The sequence below is a fragment of the Sinocyclocheilus grahami genome, unplaced genomic scaffold (genome assembly GCF_001515645.1).
Source record: "Sinocyclocheilus grahami isolate Dianchi unplaced genomic scaffold, SAMN03320097.WGS_v1.1 scaffold97.1, whole genome shotgun sequence".
In the NCBI taxonomy this organism is placed as follows: domain Eukaryota; kingdom Metazoa; phylum Chordata; class Actinopteri; order Cypriniformes; family Cyprinidae; genus Sinocyclocheilus; species Sinocyclocheilus grahami.
The window spans coordinates 1,489,180-1,504,972 of record NW_015505276.1 but is presented as its reverse complement, the minus strand read 5'-3'; the positions used below and the strand labels follow the sequence as shown (position 1 = coordinate 1,504,972).

Here is a 15,793-nt window from a genome sequence, read left to right as displayed (position 1 = left end):
TTGAAAAACAAAAGCCCCCCCCCCCCCCCCACCTTGCATAATCACTTTCCAAAGCCACACCTCCACCAAAACACATGAATGCACACAGGCAGACCAGAAGCTAACTAGCAACATGAGAGATACTCCTGCTGTCAGATTACTTAGTTTAATTCACTGGTTTAAAAAAAAAAATAATAATAATAAACATTTCAGTACAAAGCTCATATTATTACAATAACAACTTATTTCTTGCTCGTTCTGCAGTACCGTAATGGAACTCACTGATGGCGTATCATGTCTGCGAGAACGGTGCATGGAAATATGCAAATACATACATTGACAGGCAGGTTGGAGAGCCTATTGTAGTTCTCGGACCGAGGGATATGATTGGACGAACATTTTATGGTCCTACGCCTTCCACAGATGATATAAATACATATAGACCACTTAACTTAGTGATTGCTATCAGGATGTGAAGAGACTTTCAACCAGCATAACAAAAAATGTTTTTGAACCAAATCACCTACCCTGCATAAAAGAGTTTCTGGTAAATTATGAATAATTTATCAACAAACCAATAAGCTTAATTGTTAGTTACAGTGTTTAATTAGTCACCATCAAATTGCATCCACAAACTATTTTACCTCCATAAGCTTAAGTATTTCTGATCCAAAAGAGACCAAAGTAAAATACCAAAAGAAAGGGAGTAAGATATATAAAAGAAAAAAAAAAGCCAAACAGGTCGAATGTCCTCAACACTCACCTCTGAATGAGCTCCAGGGTGGTGCTGGCTGACTCCTCGTACTCGATATTAAAAACGTAGAAGCACCCAAAGAACACAGACAATGCCGCTGCAAAGTCCAGCTGGTCGTCTAAAGAATGTGTTACTCTGCCCTCAATACTGACAAACCACTTGGTTGAAGTCAGCAATGTCTCACCTGAAATATGAAAAATGACTATAAATATATGTCCAAGTAAAAAACCTACCATTTGTATTGTAGCAATGTCTTACCAAGCATGATGAGCCGGGGCGTTGCCGGTAAGCTCATTTCATTTTCGATGGACGTCTTGGTAGAGTTTTCCTTCAAAGCAGAACATCAAAACATTTTAACACTCAAGCTTTGTCAAAACCCCTTCGAAACTTAAGTAGAACTGTAACATTTCATAGTTACTGACATCTGCTAAGATGAACACCGCGTTGTCCTTTTCCTTAAAGTATTTCATCATCAACAGGATGGCTGACATGGCAGTCTTGTTATTATCTGTTGCATTGGCGGCATCGATCTCACTTAGCATACTCTGGATCTCTTCACTCCACTTCAGTCTCTGTCTGCTGAAATAGTTCAGTATTCTCTTGGATTTAACAAAAAGAGTTTCGTTAAAGCGGCTTCTGATGTCAATCCCAGTCAGGATTTTGAAGTGCCTGCAGAGGCCTCTTTCGGTGAACAGGAACGGCCAATGCCCCTCAAGCTCACTGATGGTAGGAGGGGGGCATGAGTTGATCATGTGGCGCTGGTAAACATACGTCTGCTGCATTAAGTCATCTACGTTGGGCAACTCGGCAGCCTTTGGGCCTGCAGACTGAAAAATCTCTGCCGCAACCTTCCTCTTCATTTCAAGAGATTCTGCCGTCTCTCCTTCTGGGATGGAAGATGGCTGCCAATTGATGCATCCGTAACTGTCCACTTTACATCTGACTTTTGTCCTCATGTAGTTGTCCTGTAGTCCAGGTCTTTTCGCTGATGGTCTTCTAGGTCGACGAATCCTGTGTTCCATAACATCTCTATTCACATGTTCTACCCTAGTTTTTAGTTGTCTTTGTAAGCAACTGAAGCCATTTCCTAGTTGTTCTCCTTCCTCAGAAATGTCTCCGAATGTCAGGGGATATGCAGACACGATGTTTCGTGCCACTTCCCCACAAGCGGCTAAGTTTGGGTTTGGACAGTGGGCTTGCATGGCTGCCACCACGATCCTAACAAACTCCCTTCTCGGTCCTGGTCGAGCTCTCTCTCCAGTGGACGTGGCCTGAGCGAGAGCTGCTGGCATGCGGTTCCAGGGAACCTGGAAACTTCTGAGCCAGTTGGACTTGATGAATGAAGGAATGAAGGGCTGTTCAGGAAGGGACTCGTTTGATGATAACGGAGTGAGCATCATCTCGTTAGGTGTTCCATCCACTTGACCGTTGGATTCTTGAGGGGGGAAAAATCATTAAAAGATACAGAGAAAATGAAATATGTTGATGGGCCAATAAGGTACCCTCTTCAGAGGCCTCAACCATCATACAGAAAATATTTTGAAAAAAAAAAAAAAAAAATCCACAACACATGCATGTGCACATGAATCTGCTTATAATCTCATTCTAATGTGAATGAATTGAGTATGCTAAATAAGTGACCATGTGCCCAAGGTTAGTTATTTTGCATAAAACACACTCAAAGCATCTCTTTATAAGGGATTTCGGCACAATCTTTCATCTGGCTCAGCAAACACATGACGCTTTCTGAAGACACACTCTCACCTGAGAGCATGTGCAACAAGATGTATACTTTAGTATATGAATATGATACTCTTTTAATACCATGGTACACTACTGTTCAAAAGTTTGGGGTCTGTATGATTTTTTATTTTTGCAATTAGTCTCTTATGCTCAGCAAGGCTGCATTTATTTTATCCAAAATACAGTAAAAGAGTAATATTGTGAAATTTTATAACAATTTAGAATAACTTTTCTATTTGAATGTATTATAAAATGTAATTTATTCCAGTGATGCAAAGCTGAATTTTCATCAGTCATTACTCCAGTCCTCAGTGTCACATGATCCTTCAGAAATCATTTTGAAAAATTATATTTTATTCATGTTATGCTATGTCTTCTGTAGAAGACACCAGTACTCAGTTTTCCTAAAAAGTAAAAAGACATGAATAAACATAAAAAGGCAAAAACAATGGGCCATCCTTAAAACCCATTTCAAACACTTTTTATACACACAACCAGATTACAGACATATGAATATCATTGCTTTTATGAAATATCAATGTATAAAATTTCATCTAACACGTTTTATAGCACCACCTAGAGAAGACGATTTTTGTGTAGTTCCTACATTTTTCCATGAATTTAGAATACATTTTTGTATTCAAGTTATTGATGAATCATGATTTTGTTCGTGAAAATGTTTGTACATAGACATCACACACAAATTTGTGCATACACAATGAGACCCATTATTTTAATTGCTCTGAATTCTGAATAAATTTGCTTAGTCTAAATACATTTCTTGGAACATCAGTGTGTAAATTGACTCTCTACAAGCTCTGAAGAGAATACAGATGTGGCCTTTGAAAACTTGTGAAAGAGAAAGATCTTGTAATTTCATGCAATGTCACACAATGTTAGGCAGCATGGTATGTCTCAGTCAGTGTTAGAAAAGATGTGTTGAAATGCAAATATCCAAGGACATAATTTTTATTTATTATATTAAAATTTAGTTAAATAAAAAATTGTCCTGGCCATTCCAAGCTCGATCATTGCAGTCAGCGGGTGTTGCAGTGCTTCAGTCCAAAAGAAGTGAAATAAAAAGCATCCATCCATAATAAAAAGTTCCTCACACGGCTCCGGGGGGTGAACAAAGGCCTCCTGTAGTGAATCGATGCGTTTTTGTAAGAAAATATCCATATTTAAAATGTAATAATCACTTTAATATTTTATTCAGAATACAACATAGATGACATATCAAATGTTTAAACTGAAAAAATTTATAATTTTAAGGGAAAAATAAGTTGATTTTAAATTTCATGGCATCAACACATCTCAAAAAAGTTGGGACAAGGCCATGTTTACCACTGTGTGGCATCCCCTCTTCTTTTTATAACAGTCTGCAAACGTCTGGGGACTGAGGAGACAAGTTGCTCAAGTTTAGGAATAGGAATGTTGTCCCATTCTTGTCTAATACAGGCTTCTAGTTGCTCAACTGTCTTAGGTCTTCTTTGTCGCATCTTCCTCTTTATGATGTGCCAAATGTTTTCTATGGGTGAAAGATCTGGACTGTAGGCTGGCCATTTCAGTACCCGGATCCTCCTTCTACGCAGCTATGATGTTGTAATTGATGCAGTATGTGGTCTGGCATTGTCATGTTGGAAAATGCAAGGTCTTCCCTGAAAGAGACGACGTCTGGATGGGAGCATATGTTGTTCTAGAACTTGGATATACCTTTCAGCATTGATGGTGCCTTTCCAGATGTGTAAGCTGCCCATGCCACACGCACTCATGCAACCCCATACCATCAGAGATGCAGGCTTCTGAACTGAGCGCTGATAACAACTTGGGTTGTCCTTGTCCTCTTTAGTCCGGATGACATGGCGTCCCAGTTTTGGCACAGCGAATGGCACGGTGGATTGTGTTCACCGACAATGATTTCTGGAAGTATTCCTGAGCCCATGTTGTGATCCTCTGCCCAGCTTGACTTCTGAGAGACACTGCCACTCTGAGAGGCTCTTTTTATGACTGCATTGATAGAGCTTGGAATAACCAGGATATTTTTTTATATAACTCCGACTGGATTCGTCTGAAAGAAGAAAGTCATATACACCTAGGATGCCTCGGGGGTGAGTAAAACACAGCCTAATTTTCATTTTTGGGTGCACTAACCCTTTAAAGAGCAATTTATTATTTCAGCAATAAATGCGGAAATAGCACAATTAGAAAACTGGAGACAAAATTTGCATATACTTTTTACTGCTCCAACTCAAAACTTATTTTAAAACATTAGGAAAAGATTCATCAAAATGTTATCAAATTTGGGAGCATAATAGATTTATTGTCAGATCTGCTGATATGTATAACAAAAAACTGATACAAGAGGCTGTGTTTACACTGTTAACTGTGAATTTACAAATTTAAAAAACAAGATTTAATATTTGATACTTTCATATGATGAAAGTAGTAATAATATTCTCAAACAAATTCAATGATGAACACTACTTTGTACGTCCACTCCAGTGAACATGACCCATTTTAGTTTTAGTCCAAAATTCTACATTTAGACCTGGTTTACACCTGATATTAAGATCCATCTTTGTTCATACGATCACAAGTGGACAACTAATACAGGTGTAAGTGGGGTCTGAAACATTAAACTTGTCCACTTTTCACCACTTCTAGAGGTAGTTGAAAATACATTTGACCGAACTACTTTCATAGCATAAACGTTAATGTGTTCGAATACGTTTGAAAAGCCACTAAAGACAGGTCTCCTTTTACATTCATAAGCAAAATGCGTGAGCTTATTACACAATATTGGATCAAAAGATCAGAAAAAGCCCACACAGGCACCCGCCCACAGACCCTCCCTGAAATCAAGAAAGTGGACGAAAAGAGAGATTAAAACAGCCTGCTTGTGATCGGATCGACCAAAACATCTTAATACCAGGTGTAAACAGGGCCTTAGATACCTCATTTGCAATTCATTGGACATTTTTCAGAGTCAAATGATTGGAAAGGGGGTGTTTTGAAAACTGGGAATTAATTGCAGGGGGCCCAGAGCTATTGGGGGACCCACAAGGACCCCCTGCAACTTTTTGTTGCAGATACCCTAAAAAAAAAAAAAGGTACTGTACAACGACCCCAGAAAACCTAGCAACATCACTAGGCAGAAATGAAAGTAATAGTGAATTTCTGAGCTATTACAGTAGCCTACCATGTTTGAGGTATAGTGCAAAGGCTTTAAAAAAAAAAAAGCGGGAAAGTGAGTCGTCTCTTATGCTGAAGTTCATTAAGCCGATCCCTTATCATCTTCCAGTCATGGGGTGTAGAGTTGGGAAATTTCCGGCAAACTATTTCTGCTATTGCTTTCCGCAGGTTGTTAGGTAGTGCATTTTTTCCTCGGGAGCCATCAAAGTTAACAGCACCTGACCATTCCCTGTAAACTTCCTGTGGTACTAGACTTTTAAACAGAAGCACAGCAAAGCGTTCGGGCTTCGGTCTCCCGTTTTTTCCAGCTGATTCTAGGTAGATTTTTTTCTCTTTCTTCAAGGAAACTGGATTTAAACACATGTCAGGTAGAATCACCCCCTGATGACTAGAACGGTGAACATGATGCCGGGAACTTGATGTTTTTGGAGATTCTGGCAGTTTCAAATCAAACGGAGACATCGCTGAAGAACACTGGGATGATGTACTGGATGGAGCTGACATTAAAAACATAAGATGTTTGATCAGATGTTGAAATCACAGTTTGTGGGCTGTGAGTTTGGTCTGTCTATGATGTTGAACCCGCTGAAAGAGTGTGATCAGGATCAGAATTAATTTTCTTGAATGACTGCTGGTACAAAGTACAGGCCATAGAAGATGAAGAGGCTGCAGACACGTCACCTGAAACAACATACAGCTTATGTTGTTCTAAATACAAACAACCAAATTAATGGTCATAAAATGCCTTCCAAGTTTACCTAAAAAGGGTATTAAGATTGTTAAAATAACTTTTTAATCAGTAGCTACATTAACATTCACACAAGGCTATATTCTACATTAATCCGGATACATTTGAAAATGGCGTTTTCATTTTAAAATGCTCTCTGTCCACACTAGCATTTTCCAAAAGTTTCTCATCCACACTGAAACGCCACAAACATTTAATTCGCTTTACTGCGCATTTGCTTTAAAGGCGCAAAAAAGCTCACCGAGACGATAAAGATGGAATAGACATGACACGTTTTCATGCAACTCTTCTGGCAGGATAATTTTATTTAGGAAAATATCTCACCATTCACTGACGTGTTCAGGTCGCACTTACTCACGATTGTATGTCTGATACAAAATGCAAACAGCAATCGCGAGTAAATTCTCGGTCATCTTTGCAGGACTGTGATATGAAGAGTGTACAAACATATCTGTTGCAATAGTGTGAATGTGAATAGCACATAACAGGGACAATATTGGTATAATAAACATAGATATCTATTGGTACAACATGTCACATGACTAAACATGCGCCATTGTTTTCAAAAGCCTCCGTTTTCACAGTCCACACTACAATGCGAACACGGCATTTTTTTCAATTTATCCACTTTAGAGAATGTTTTCAAAAAGCTCAGTTTTCCTTGACAAAAACGCTATCTCAGTGTGGACAGAAGGCCAAAACTGAGAGAAAAAAAAAATGTTTCAAATGAAAATACATTAGCGTGGACAAGGCCCAAATAATCCGTTAGCAATCGTATCGATGTCTCAATCAGACTGAAAAGACTTGGAAGACATTTAAACACCTTAATGGATCAGATTAAGCTCAATCCAAATGAAATTTCAATCGGATTTGAAGGGGTGGTGTAGACCTTTTCTGATCCAATCGAGAGGACATGTAAACACTTGAAAACCGAAACTTAAAAGTACTGTGCATGTGCAATGACATAGAAATGGCGTAATGACAAATGGAACGAGCGGTTGTATTTGTAGAATGAAGTGTCATAAATAACTGTCATGTTATTCTAAAATTCATGAAAAAAAACTCACTTTATACTCTCATCCACAGATGGCTTGTTTTGGCCATGGGTATTAGCGATTTTACTGTTTGATTAATAATAGCAGCATGGCACAAAGCTTCACATGCTCTTCGTCTCCTAATTAGGACCCGCAATAGATAAATATTAAGTCTACTCATTAAAACAAAAAGAAGCAATAGCAGGAGAATAGTATGTATGAACAGCGGAAAACTGTATATTTGAGCAAAAGATCAAATCTGATATTGATGCTTGTTCAATTCAATTCAAGTTTATTTGTATAGCGCTTTTCACGATACAAATTGTTGCAAAGCAACTTTACAGAAAATGCAGTTTCTACAATACATTTAGAAGTAGCTTGTCAGTGGTGACTATGTCAAATTGATGTACATACGGCAGAAATGTACGGTAAAATTCAGTTAATGACGTAATCAAACAGACGATGAATATTGCAGATCAACTGACCACTTTACTTAGCGTCCCTGTAAAAACTACATTCAGAATCCTCAATCAGAATTATATTAAATTCCGATTAAAACAAAAGGTGTCCATGTAAACGTAGCTAGTGTCACTTTACATAAATACAAAAATTACATTATAGTTTAATGAGTATAATTATTATAATCATCATCATTATATCATACGACCATCTCTTCATAGTTAATGTAGCCACAAATGTGAAATTTCAAACAGAATTACAGCACCTGTATTAAGCAAACCACAGATATGCTTTGCATTTCAAATCAGCAAAGTATTAAGCCTAGTTTAGTGCATTGGTTGATTAGGTGGACCTCCTTTGTTGCTACCAAGAACACATCTTGACAGATTAGCATATACAATATCGTGATTTTGGACCCAGTTGACTCCTTTATTTAGCACTGACCACTTATGATTGATCACTCATGGTGCATCTTAACGCCAGGTGTAAATGGGGTGAGATTTGGCCATTTGAACATTCAAACAGCACAAAACGGTGCTCTGACGACATTGCACACCCCCATTATCACCTCAGAGACAATGACACACCGTCCCCCAATTCTGTGACAAAGACATTAGATATGCATGCACAAGAGATACCTGTAAATCCACTCTAAACCCATTAGCTGAATTTGAAGGAAGGTTGGCTGACCAAATGCGCCTGTAAGAGTTGGTTTTAAAAACAAAAAGTCTGTCCGACCACTACTGTTGTGTGAAGGCACCTGGAGAAAAAATGTTTTCAAAGGCCACACCTGTAGGTCAAAGTCTCTCAATTCAGTGTCCACATGGGCCAGTTGTGCAAAAGGGGTAATAAATGTGAACACCCCAATTCTTTAAAGTGGGTATCAAAGTGAAGTGCAAGACAAGGCAACACCATACAGTGAGCAACAGGCACTTGTTTTGTGGCCACAAGTTTGTTTCTTACCTCTTTGTTTGAATGTTTTCACAAGTTTTCGACACTGTATTGGCTCCAGAAAGTCCTGAAGATCGGACACCTCTACTAGGGAAAGGTCCTCGGTCTTCTCCACACCCACCACTAATGAAAGATGATTGACCACTTTCTGAAGTTTGTTTAGGTCCAACTCTGGGATAATTTTTTTAATTTCCTCTTGGACTGTGCCTGTAGGGGGTTGGAAAGATCACACAATGAGGGTAAGTTTCAACAATAAGGACTAAGCTTAAACCAAATGTAATTTTAAATAAACTTGTTTACAAATAACTACGGTTACATTTAAACATTTTGGATTGAATTTTTTCAGTTGCATCTGTTATTTCCAATGTCTTATACACATCACCTGCCACTTGCATGTTTATTACATTTTTGATGGTTTATTACATATTGATATGATTTTTAGCTACTGTAAAGAATGTTGCACTCTTGTTTAACATATTTAAATCCATTCTGCACATTTCCGGGGAAAAAAAAAACAGTGTTATCTTTCCACAACTTTTGCAGTCTACAACAGTAGGGTTTCATAATGGTACAGTAATTTACTAATCATTTGCTATTCGTTAGCCGTTTGCATGGTGATCAATCACGTAAAATGCGCATAATGCATACAGTGTATGTGTATTTGATCATACTTCTGATGAGGTGATGACCGATTAATAAATGAAGTTCTCTCTCTGCATACCTTTCAAACTTTGATTATCTTGGTCTTCCTCATTTATTCCTGAAGAGCAGTCTTCAAATGCCTCCTCCTTGATCATGATCATGTCCGGTTCTTCTTCCAGCAAGTTTACTGGCTAAAGGATTGAAAATAAAACAGAGCTTGTTTTTGAACTCCATATACATAAAACAGCAGGATGTGAGACCAACCTCTCCTATGATGACTGGAGAGTCCAGATGTGTGTCCTGCTCACCAGCATGCGACTCCTCGTGTCTCCAGAGGTTCATGCACCATTCCTTACCAAAGACATTGTCAATTGCAGGACGATGTCCAGTGTCTGTTGAACATGTGGGCATTAGGTGGGTATAGAGTCAGAGGCACAACGTGGCTGCTAGAATCTCCAGCTTTAAAGCATCAGTCCTTTAGCGCCCCTTTTTGCATTTAACATCAGTATATCTACACATGTCAGTTTGTGCATGTGAAAAGACTTGAATATTAACGTTACGTTACCTGTAAGTCCCGGATGGTTGAATGGAGCTGGTGACCCGTTCATCTTTCCAGCGCTTTTCCGTGCTGACTGAAGTTCGTTCTCCAGAAAATGACATTTCTTTTTCAGAGATTCATTTTCGCTTGTAAACCGTGTAAACTCTAATCGCAGAAAAGACGCATTCTCCTCCAAAAGTTTGCTTATTTCCACAACAGCCGTTTTCGCTAACGTTTCCATTATGGCTGTCAAGTGTGTCTGAAATTCGGCGGTATTCATGATGTCCATCTTTTACGGGACACTTTAAAGATATAAATACTCGCCCTTTGGCCCGGCAACGCTATTAATGTCTTAATATAGATGTTTATTTCTACCTCAAACAATGGCGTTGCGGTGCCTTTGGTGTTTATGTAGATATAAACAAAGCATAGCGTTTGGCAGAAAAGAATCATGGGATAAATTACCGTAAACCACCGTGTAGATGTTTCTATCCGATAGTTCACCAGAATACCGTCGTCTCGGTTTACTAGAGCAATGTTTGACTGCTCCAAAACAAAACCCTTTTAAACCCGCATGAAATGGATGAGATTGTGACGCATTTCCGTGCAAAATGGCTTGTCAAATACAAAAGGTGGGATCAGTGTTGAAGTTGCTAAAGGAAGGTTGATTTGTTGCTAAAAGTTGCTAAATGATATCGCCATGTCATTGTGTCACTGCATCAAATTTGAGCAAAAAAATGCATTTTATGAATGAAGAGTTCAGATGCAAAAGCCTCTAAGTGCCATCTGAAAATTTCTTCTAAAATGTGCATTTTTATCAGGCTCCTATGTTTAGGTTCAGAAATGTCACTTTAATGGCAATGTATTGGTCCTTTTCTATGCCATCAAAGTGAAATAAATGAACATAAACATGCTCATTTTAGAAGACGTTTTCAGGCTTTTGCATCTGAACTCTTCATATGTTAATTTAGATGTGTTTATAAAATAAAATAAATGCATAATATAATATTAAAATACAAATAAGTAATTATAAATACAACATTGAATTTAACACGTGCACATTTCTGAACGATTACTATTTAAGTTTATTTGCTAGTGAACTAGTAGTTTGACTGCTCCAAAACAAAACCCTTTTAAACCCGCATGAAATGGATGAGATTGTGACGCATTTCCGTGCAAAATGGCTTGTCAAATACAAAAGGTGGGATCAGTGTTGAAGTTGCTAAAGGAAGGTTGATTTGTTGCTAAAAGTTGCTAAATGATATCGCCATGTCATTGTGTCACTGCATCAAATTTGAGCAAAAAAATGCATTTTATGAATGAAGAGTTCAGATGCAAAAGCCTCTAAGTGCCATCTGAAAATTTCTTCTAAAATGTGCATTTTTATCAGGCTCCTATGTTTAGGTTCAGAAATGTCACTTTAATGGCAATGTATAGGTCCTTTTCTATGCCATCAAAGTGAAATAAATGAACATAAACATGCTCATTTTAGAAGACGTTTTCAGGCTTTTGCATCTGAACTCTTCATATGTTAATTTAGATGTGTTTATAAAATAAAATAAATGCATAATATAATATTAAAATATAAATAAGTAATTATAAATACAACATTGAATTTAACACGTGCACATTTCTGAACGATTACAATTTAAGTTTATTTGCTAGTGAACTAGTAAAACGACTCATTCTGAACAATTAAACAGTGTATTAGTAGTTCGTATGCTACACTCGAAGAAAAGTCTGTAAAAATAGGGCAAAATCTACTAATATGAAGGAATTTCCCGTAATTATTATTCACAGGTTTTTTTACCTACATTTTAAATTATGCATTGTAGTTTGTGTTTTCGGGTTACAGGGTGATAATGGATAATGTCCTGGAAAATTACTAGTACCTTTTTCATTTTTCGTATCGCGCACTAACTGATCAACAATCTCAAGTACAAGCTACTAACAAGGTGTATCATAAATGAACAATTATTCAATTATTGTTATTATTAAATTAAACAATTGCAAATAGAAGCTAACTTAATTCACGTGATGTGTGTACTGCTAGGCACCTTTGGTTTCCTCTTTTTGTGTAATTTAGATGGAAAATGTGTGCCTTTTTTATCGTTTGAGTCACTTATCAAAATTTGCCAAATACATTTTTTTAAATAGCTAAATTTGTTGCTAGGTGCTTTTGGAAGAAACAGTTGCTGGGGTAGTCTGAAAAGTTGCTAAATTTAGCAACAAAATTACTAAATTGGCAACACTGGGTGGGACTGGTTGTTCACTGGATTGAAAACTGGGCGTTTATCGGCCTTGCATACGTCAGGAGAGATTTTAATTTCATTTGAAAGATTACGATGTCAAAAGTGTTATTAATTATTTATGTCCACCTTACTGATGGGCCTCTATCACACAACCAATGATTGGAGCCATTGCTGTCTATTCTACTTTATGTTGACCAACTGCAAAGCTCATACTGTAAGCAGACTGTGATAAAGAATTGGGTAACATTTTATCTTACGGTGTCCTTGTTACACATATCATATGTACTTACTCTGATAATAACAATAAATTATGCATAATTACATGCAAGTAAACCAATCCCTAATCCTAACCATATATAAGTACATGTAGTTAATTAATATAAATGTATAATTACACTATAACAAGGACACATTTGTAACCAAGAATTGCAATAAATTGGACAAGAATTGAAGTGTGCTGTTTGGTTATCCTGTCTCAAACATGCTTGACAAGAGCACAGTTATAAAATCAGTTGAAAATCTAATATGTAAAGTTTAAACCACATGGTCCAACTGCATGAAAATATGGTGAGGTCTTTAAAATGAAAGAGAATAGAATAAAATTGAAAGTTTTCATGTGAATTTTATTGTGAAAGGCAATTGCTTCAAATGAAGGATATTTCTAGATAAATATGACGATTAATATAAATATGCTTAAACATTTGATGATCTGTTTGAGTCAAAAAGGTACTACGTATTTGTAAGAATTCACACATTGATACAAAAAAAAACTAATATTCAGAAAACTGTTAAGTAGATAAAAAACAATGGTGCAATGTAAAATATTTCAGGGAGGGCAAAGGGTAAAAGTAAAAATATCAAGTTACCAAGGTTAGGTAACAAAAAGTTACAGCATGAACAAATCCATAGTTCCTTTTCCTTTCCCAAAGTAATAATTATAATAATTTATGCATTTAGCAGACAAGCGACTTACAATGCATTAAGGCTATACAATTTTTACCAGTATGTGTGTTCCCAGGGAATCGAACCCACGACCTTTGGCGCTGCTAACGCAATGCTCTACCACTGAGCCACAGGAGCACAAGTCTCAGAAAACTACACACAAGAACACATTTCACAATGTTTACAGTGTTTAAACCATAACATATTGCCTGTAATCAATGGAAATTACTATAAGAGGGGACTGTTTAGTGTTAGTGCGCAGATTTATTTATAGTCATTATATTGCACATGTAAACAAACAACCAGCATTTTTGTCTACTCTGACTTTTTTTTCCCCTAATTTATTTTTTTTAACATTTATTTTATAACAACAGATAAGAAGGATATTCTAAAATGACCTAGACAAAAGTTTTATACTAAAACTAAGGAGACAATATGCAGTAGCAATTTATTTCTGGTTTAACATCGGTGTGTTCTAAGCGCAATTTTGAAGGCGTAGCTTTTACCACAGTGTGAGCAGCTATATGGCTTTTCTCCGGTGTGGCTTCGGAGGTGTACATTAAGAGAAGATTTTTGAGAAAAGCTCTTTCCACACTCCATGCACGCGTACGGCCTCTCACCAGAATGAGTGCGCTCGTGAGTTATGAGATATGTTTTCTGAGCAAACCGTTTACCACAAACTGTACAGACGTAAGGTTTTTCTCCAGAGTGTTTTCGCATGTGTCTTGTCATGTGGCTTAAATACTCAAAGGTTTTCCCACAGAACACACACTTGAATTTCTTCTTTGGAGTAACTGTCCCATTGAAATTCAGGTTATTAGGAATAAATCCCACATCAGGGCTCAGAACTGACCCTGCTGTGATGTGTCCATGTGTAGCTCCATCAAGAGCTTGTTCTTCAGCTGGTGTCTGGTGCACGTTCAATTGGACTTGGTCATCTGAAGGTACTGTGTATGTGATAAAATCTTCAGAGCTTTGGGCAACACATCTCTCATCACTGGTCACTGCAGATCCTGTAATTTAATAAATGAAACATGAACATCTGAATATAATAAAAAAAAGTTAAAGGGATAGTACACCCAAAAATGAAAATGTGCTATTAATTTACTCACCCTCTGGCCATCCAAGAAGTAGGGGCCATTTTTTCTTCAGTAGAACAGTAAAAAAGTTTTTTAAGCTGAAACAATGGTGATTCATAAAATGCACATCAATGGCTACCGCCACTTTGAGAGTCAAAAAAGGCATATGTGGAAATGCAAAATGAATACCTGTGACTCCTGGCAATATATTAAGGTCTTATATGAAGCAAAACGATTAATCTGTGTAAGAAAATGTACATTATTTGCAACATTATAGCCTCAGGTTATACAGGGAAGTCTGATTCTTTTCCACAAACTGGTTGTTTTGGACAGTTTGTTTTAATGAGCTGGTTCAAATAATTGATTCACCAGCTCGTTTATGTATGTTATTAAAGCGACCAATAATGATGTAAAACATGGATGAAAAAAAAAAAAGCATATAAAGTCAATGACCTAGTCTTAACTCACCTTTTTATATAAACAATAAGAACCCATTAAAAAGTACATCTTAACCCCTTCATTCAAGTGCTCGGTTCATGTTTGCGCTTACCACTGGCTCACTGGTCTTCAGTTTGAGACCGGTAGTAATTAATTTGCCCTTTATGAATCACCAAGGACCACGGTTTCAGCTAAAAATATTTACTGTTCTACTGAAGAAAAAGCTCATCTACATCTTGGATGGCCTGAGGGTAGAGTAAATTAACAGCAAATTTTTATTTTTGGGTGAACTATCCCTTTAATACTAGCTGTTAAAGGTTCTGTATGTAAGTTTTTGACTTAACTAAAGCATAAAAATACCATAATATGTTTGCAGATGTTAAGAAACATGCTAAGTTAACATACTTGTTTATGCTACAATAATGCTACAGTCAGTTATTCTCCTTTGAAAATGTGCGTTCCGGGTAGGGATGGGCGGATCGATCCTCAAGTATCGATACTTTCGATACTGATGTTGTATCGAAAGGATTGATCCTCACATAAAAATATTGATTCTAAAGTGCATTTTTATAAACATTAATTTGATTTACTTATCAAGAAATTCGGGGCATAAAATAAGCTTCTAAGTGGAAAAATAGACTATATTAGCGAATAATTGTGTAGGATAGAACCATTTCTCCTGCTCATCGGGACACACGCAAATGCTGAAAGACAGAACCAATCAATCACAGACAGCGTTCTCTGCTGACGTATGGCTCACAGTGCTTGTTCAAATAGGGCTGCATTTCCCAAAAGCATCAGAAGCGTAAGTAGATCTTAAGAAACCATTGCCACATTATTACATTACATTACTATATATAAAATAAATTTTGAAAAATGCATCACAGTTTCCACACAAATATGAAGCAGCAATAATAATAATAAATGTTTCTTGAGCAGCAAATATTAGAATGATTTCTGAAGATTATGTGACACTGAAGACTGGAGTAATGATGCTGAAAATTCAGCTTCGATCACAGATGCATTTTAAATTACATTTTAA

At 37.0% G+C, this 15,793-nt stretch overlaps 2 protein-coding genes across 2 annotated transcripts in view; both read right to left on the bottom strand.

Annotated features, from left to right (window-relative positions):
- LOC107587952 (uncharacterized) overlaps positions 1-10,585 on the bottom strand; it is a 14,853-nt gene extending 4,268 nt beyond the window's left edge. Inside the window, exons 1-7 of the mRNA XM_016275931.1 lie at positions 10,068-10,585; positions 9,767-9,894; positions 9,582-9,693; positions 8,873-9,067; positions 1,156-2,168; positions 992-1,061; positions 743-917 (exon numbers count right to left, since the gene is read on the bottom strand). Of these exons, the coding sequence (XP_016131417.1) occupies positions 743-917; positions 992-1,061; positions 1,156-2,168; positions 8,873-9,067; positions 9,582-9,693; positions 9,767-9,894; positions 10,068-10,329 (1,955 nt within the window). The 5' untranslated portion in view covers positions 10,330-10,585. The remainder of the gene's footprint in view (positions 1-742; positions 918-991; positions 1,062-1,155; positions 2,169-8,872; positions 9,068-9,581; positions 9,694-9,766; positions 9,895-10,067) is intronic.
- A 2,507-nt stretch (positions 10,586-13,092) lies between these two features.
- The window catches only part of LOC107587996 (zinc finger protein 37-like), a 5,278-nt gene continuing 2,577 nt past the window's right edge, over positions 13,093-15,793 (bottom strand). Inside the window, exon 2 of the mRNA XM_016275978.1 lies at positions 13,093-14,247. Coding sequence (XP_016131464.1) covers positions 13,694-14,247 — 554 coding nt within the window. The 3' untranslated portion in view covers positions 13,093-13,693. The remainder of the gene's footprint in view (positions 14,248-15,793) is intronic.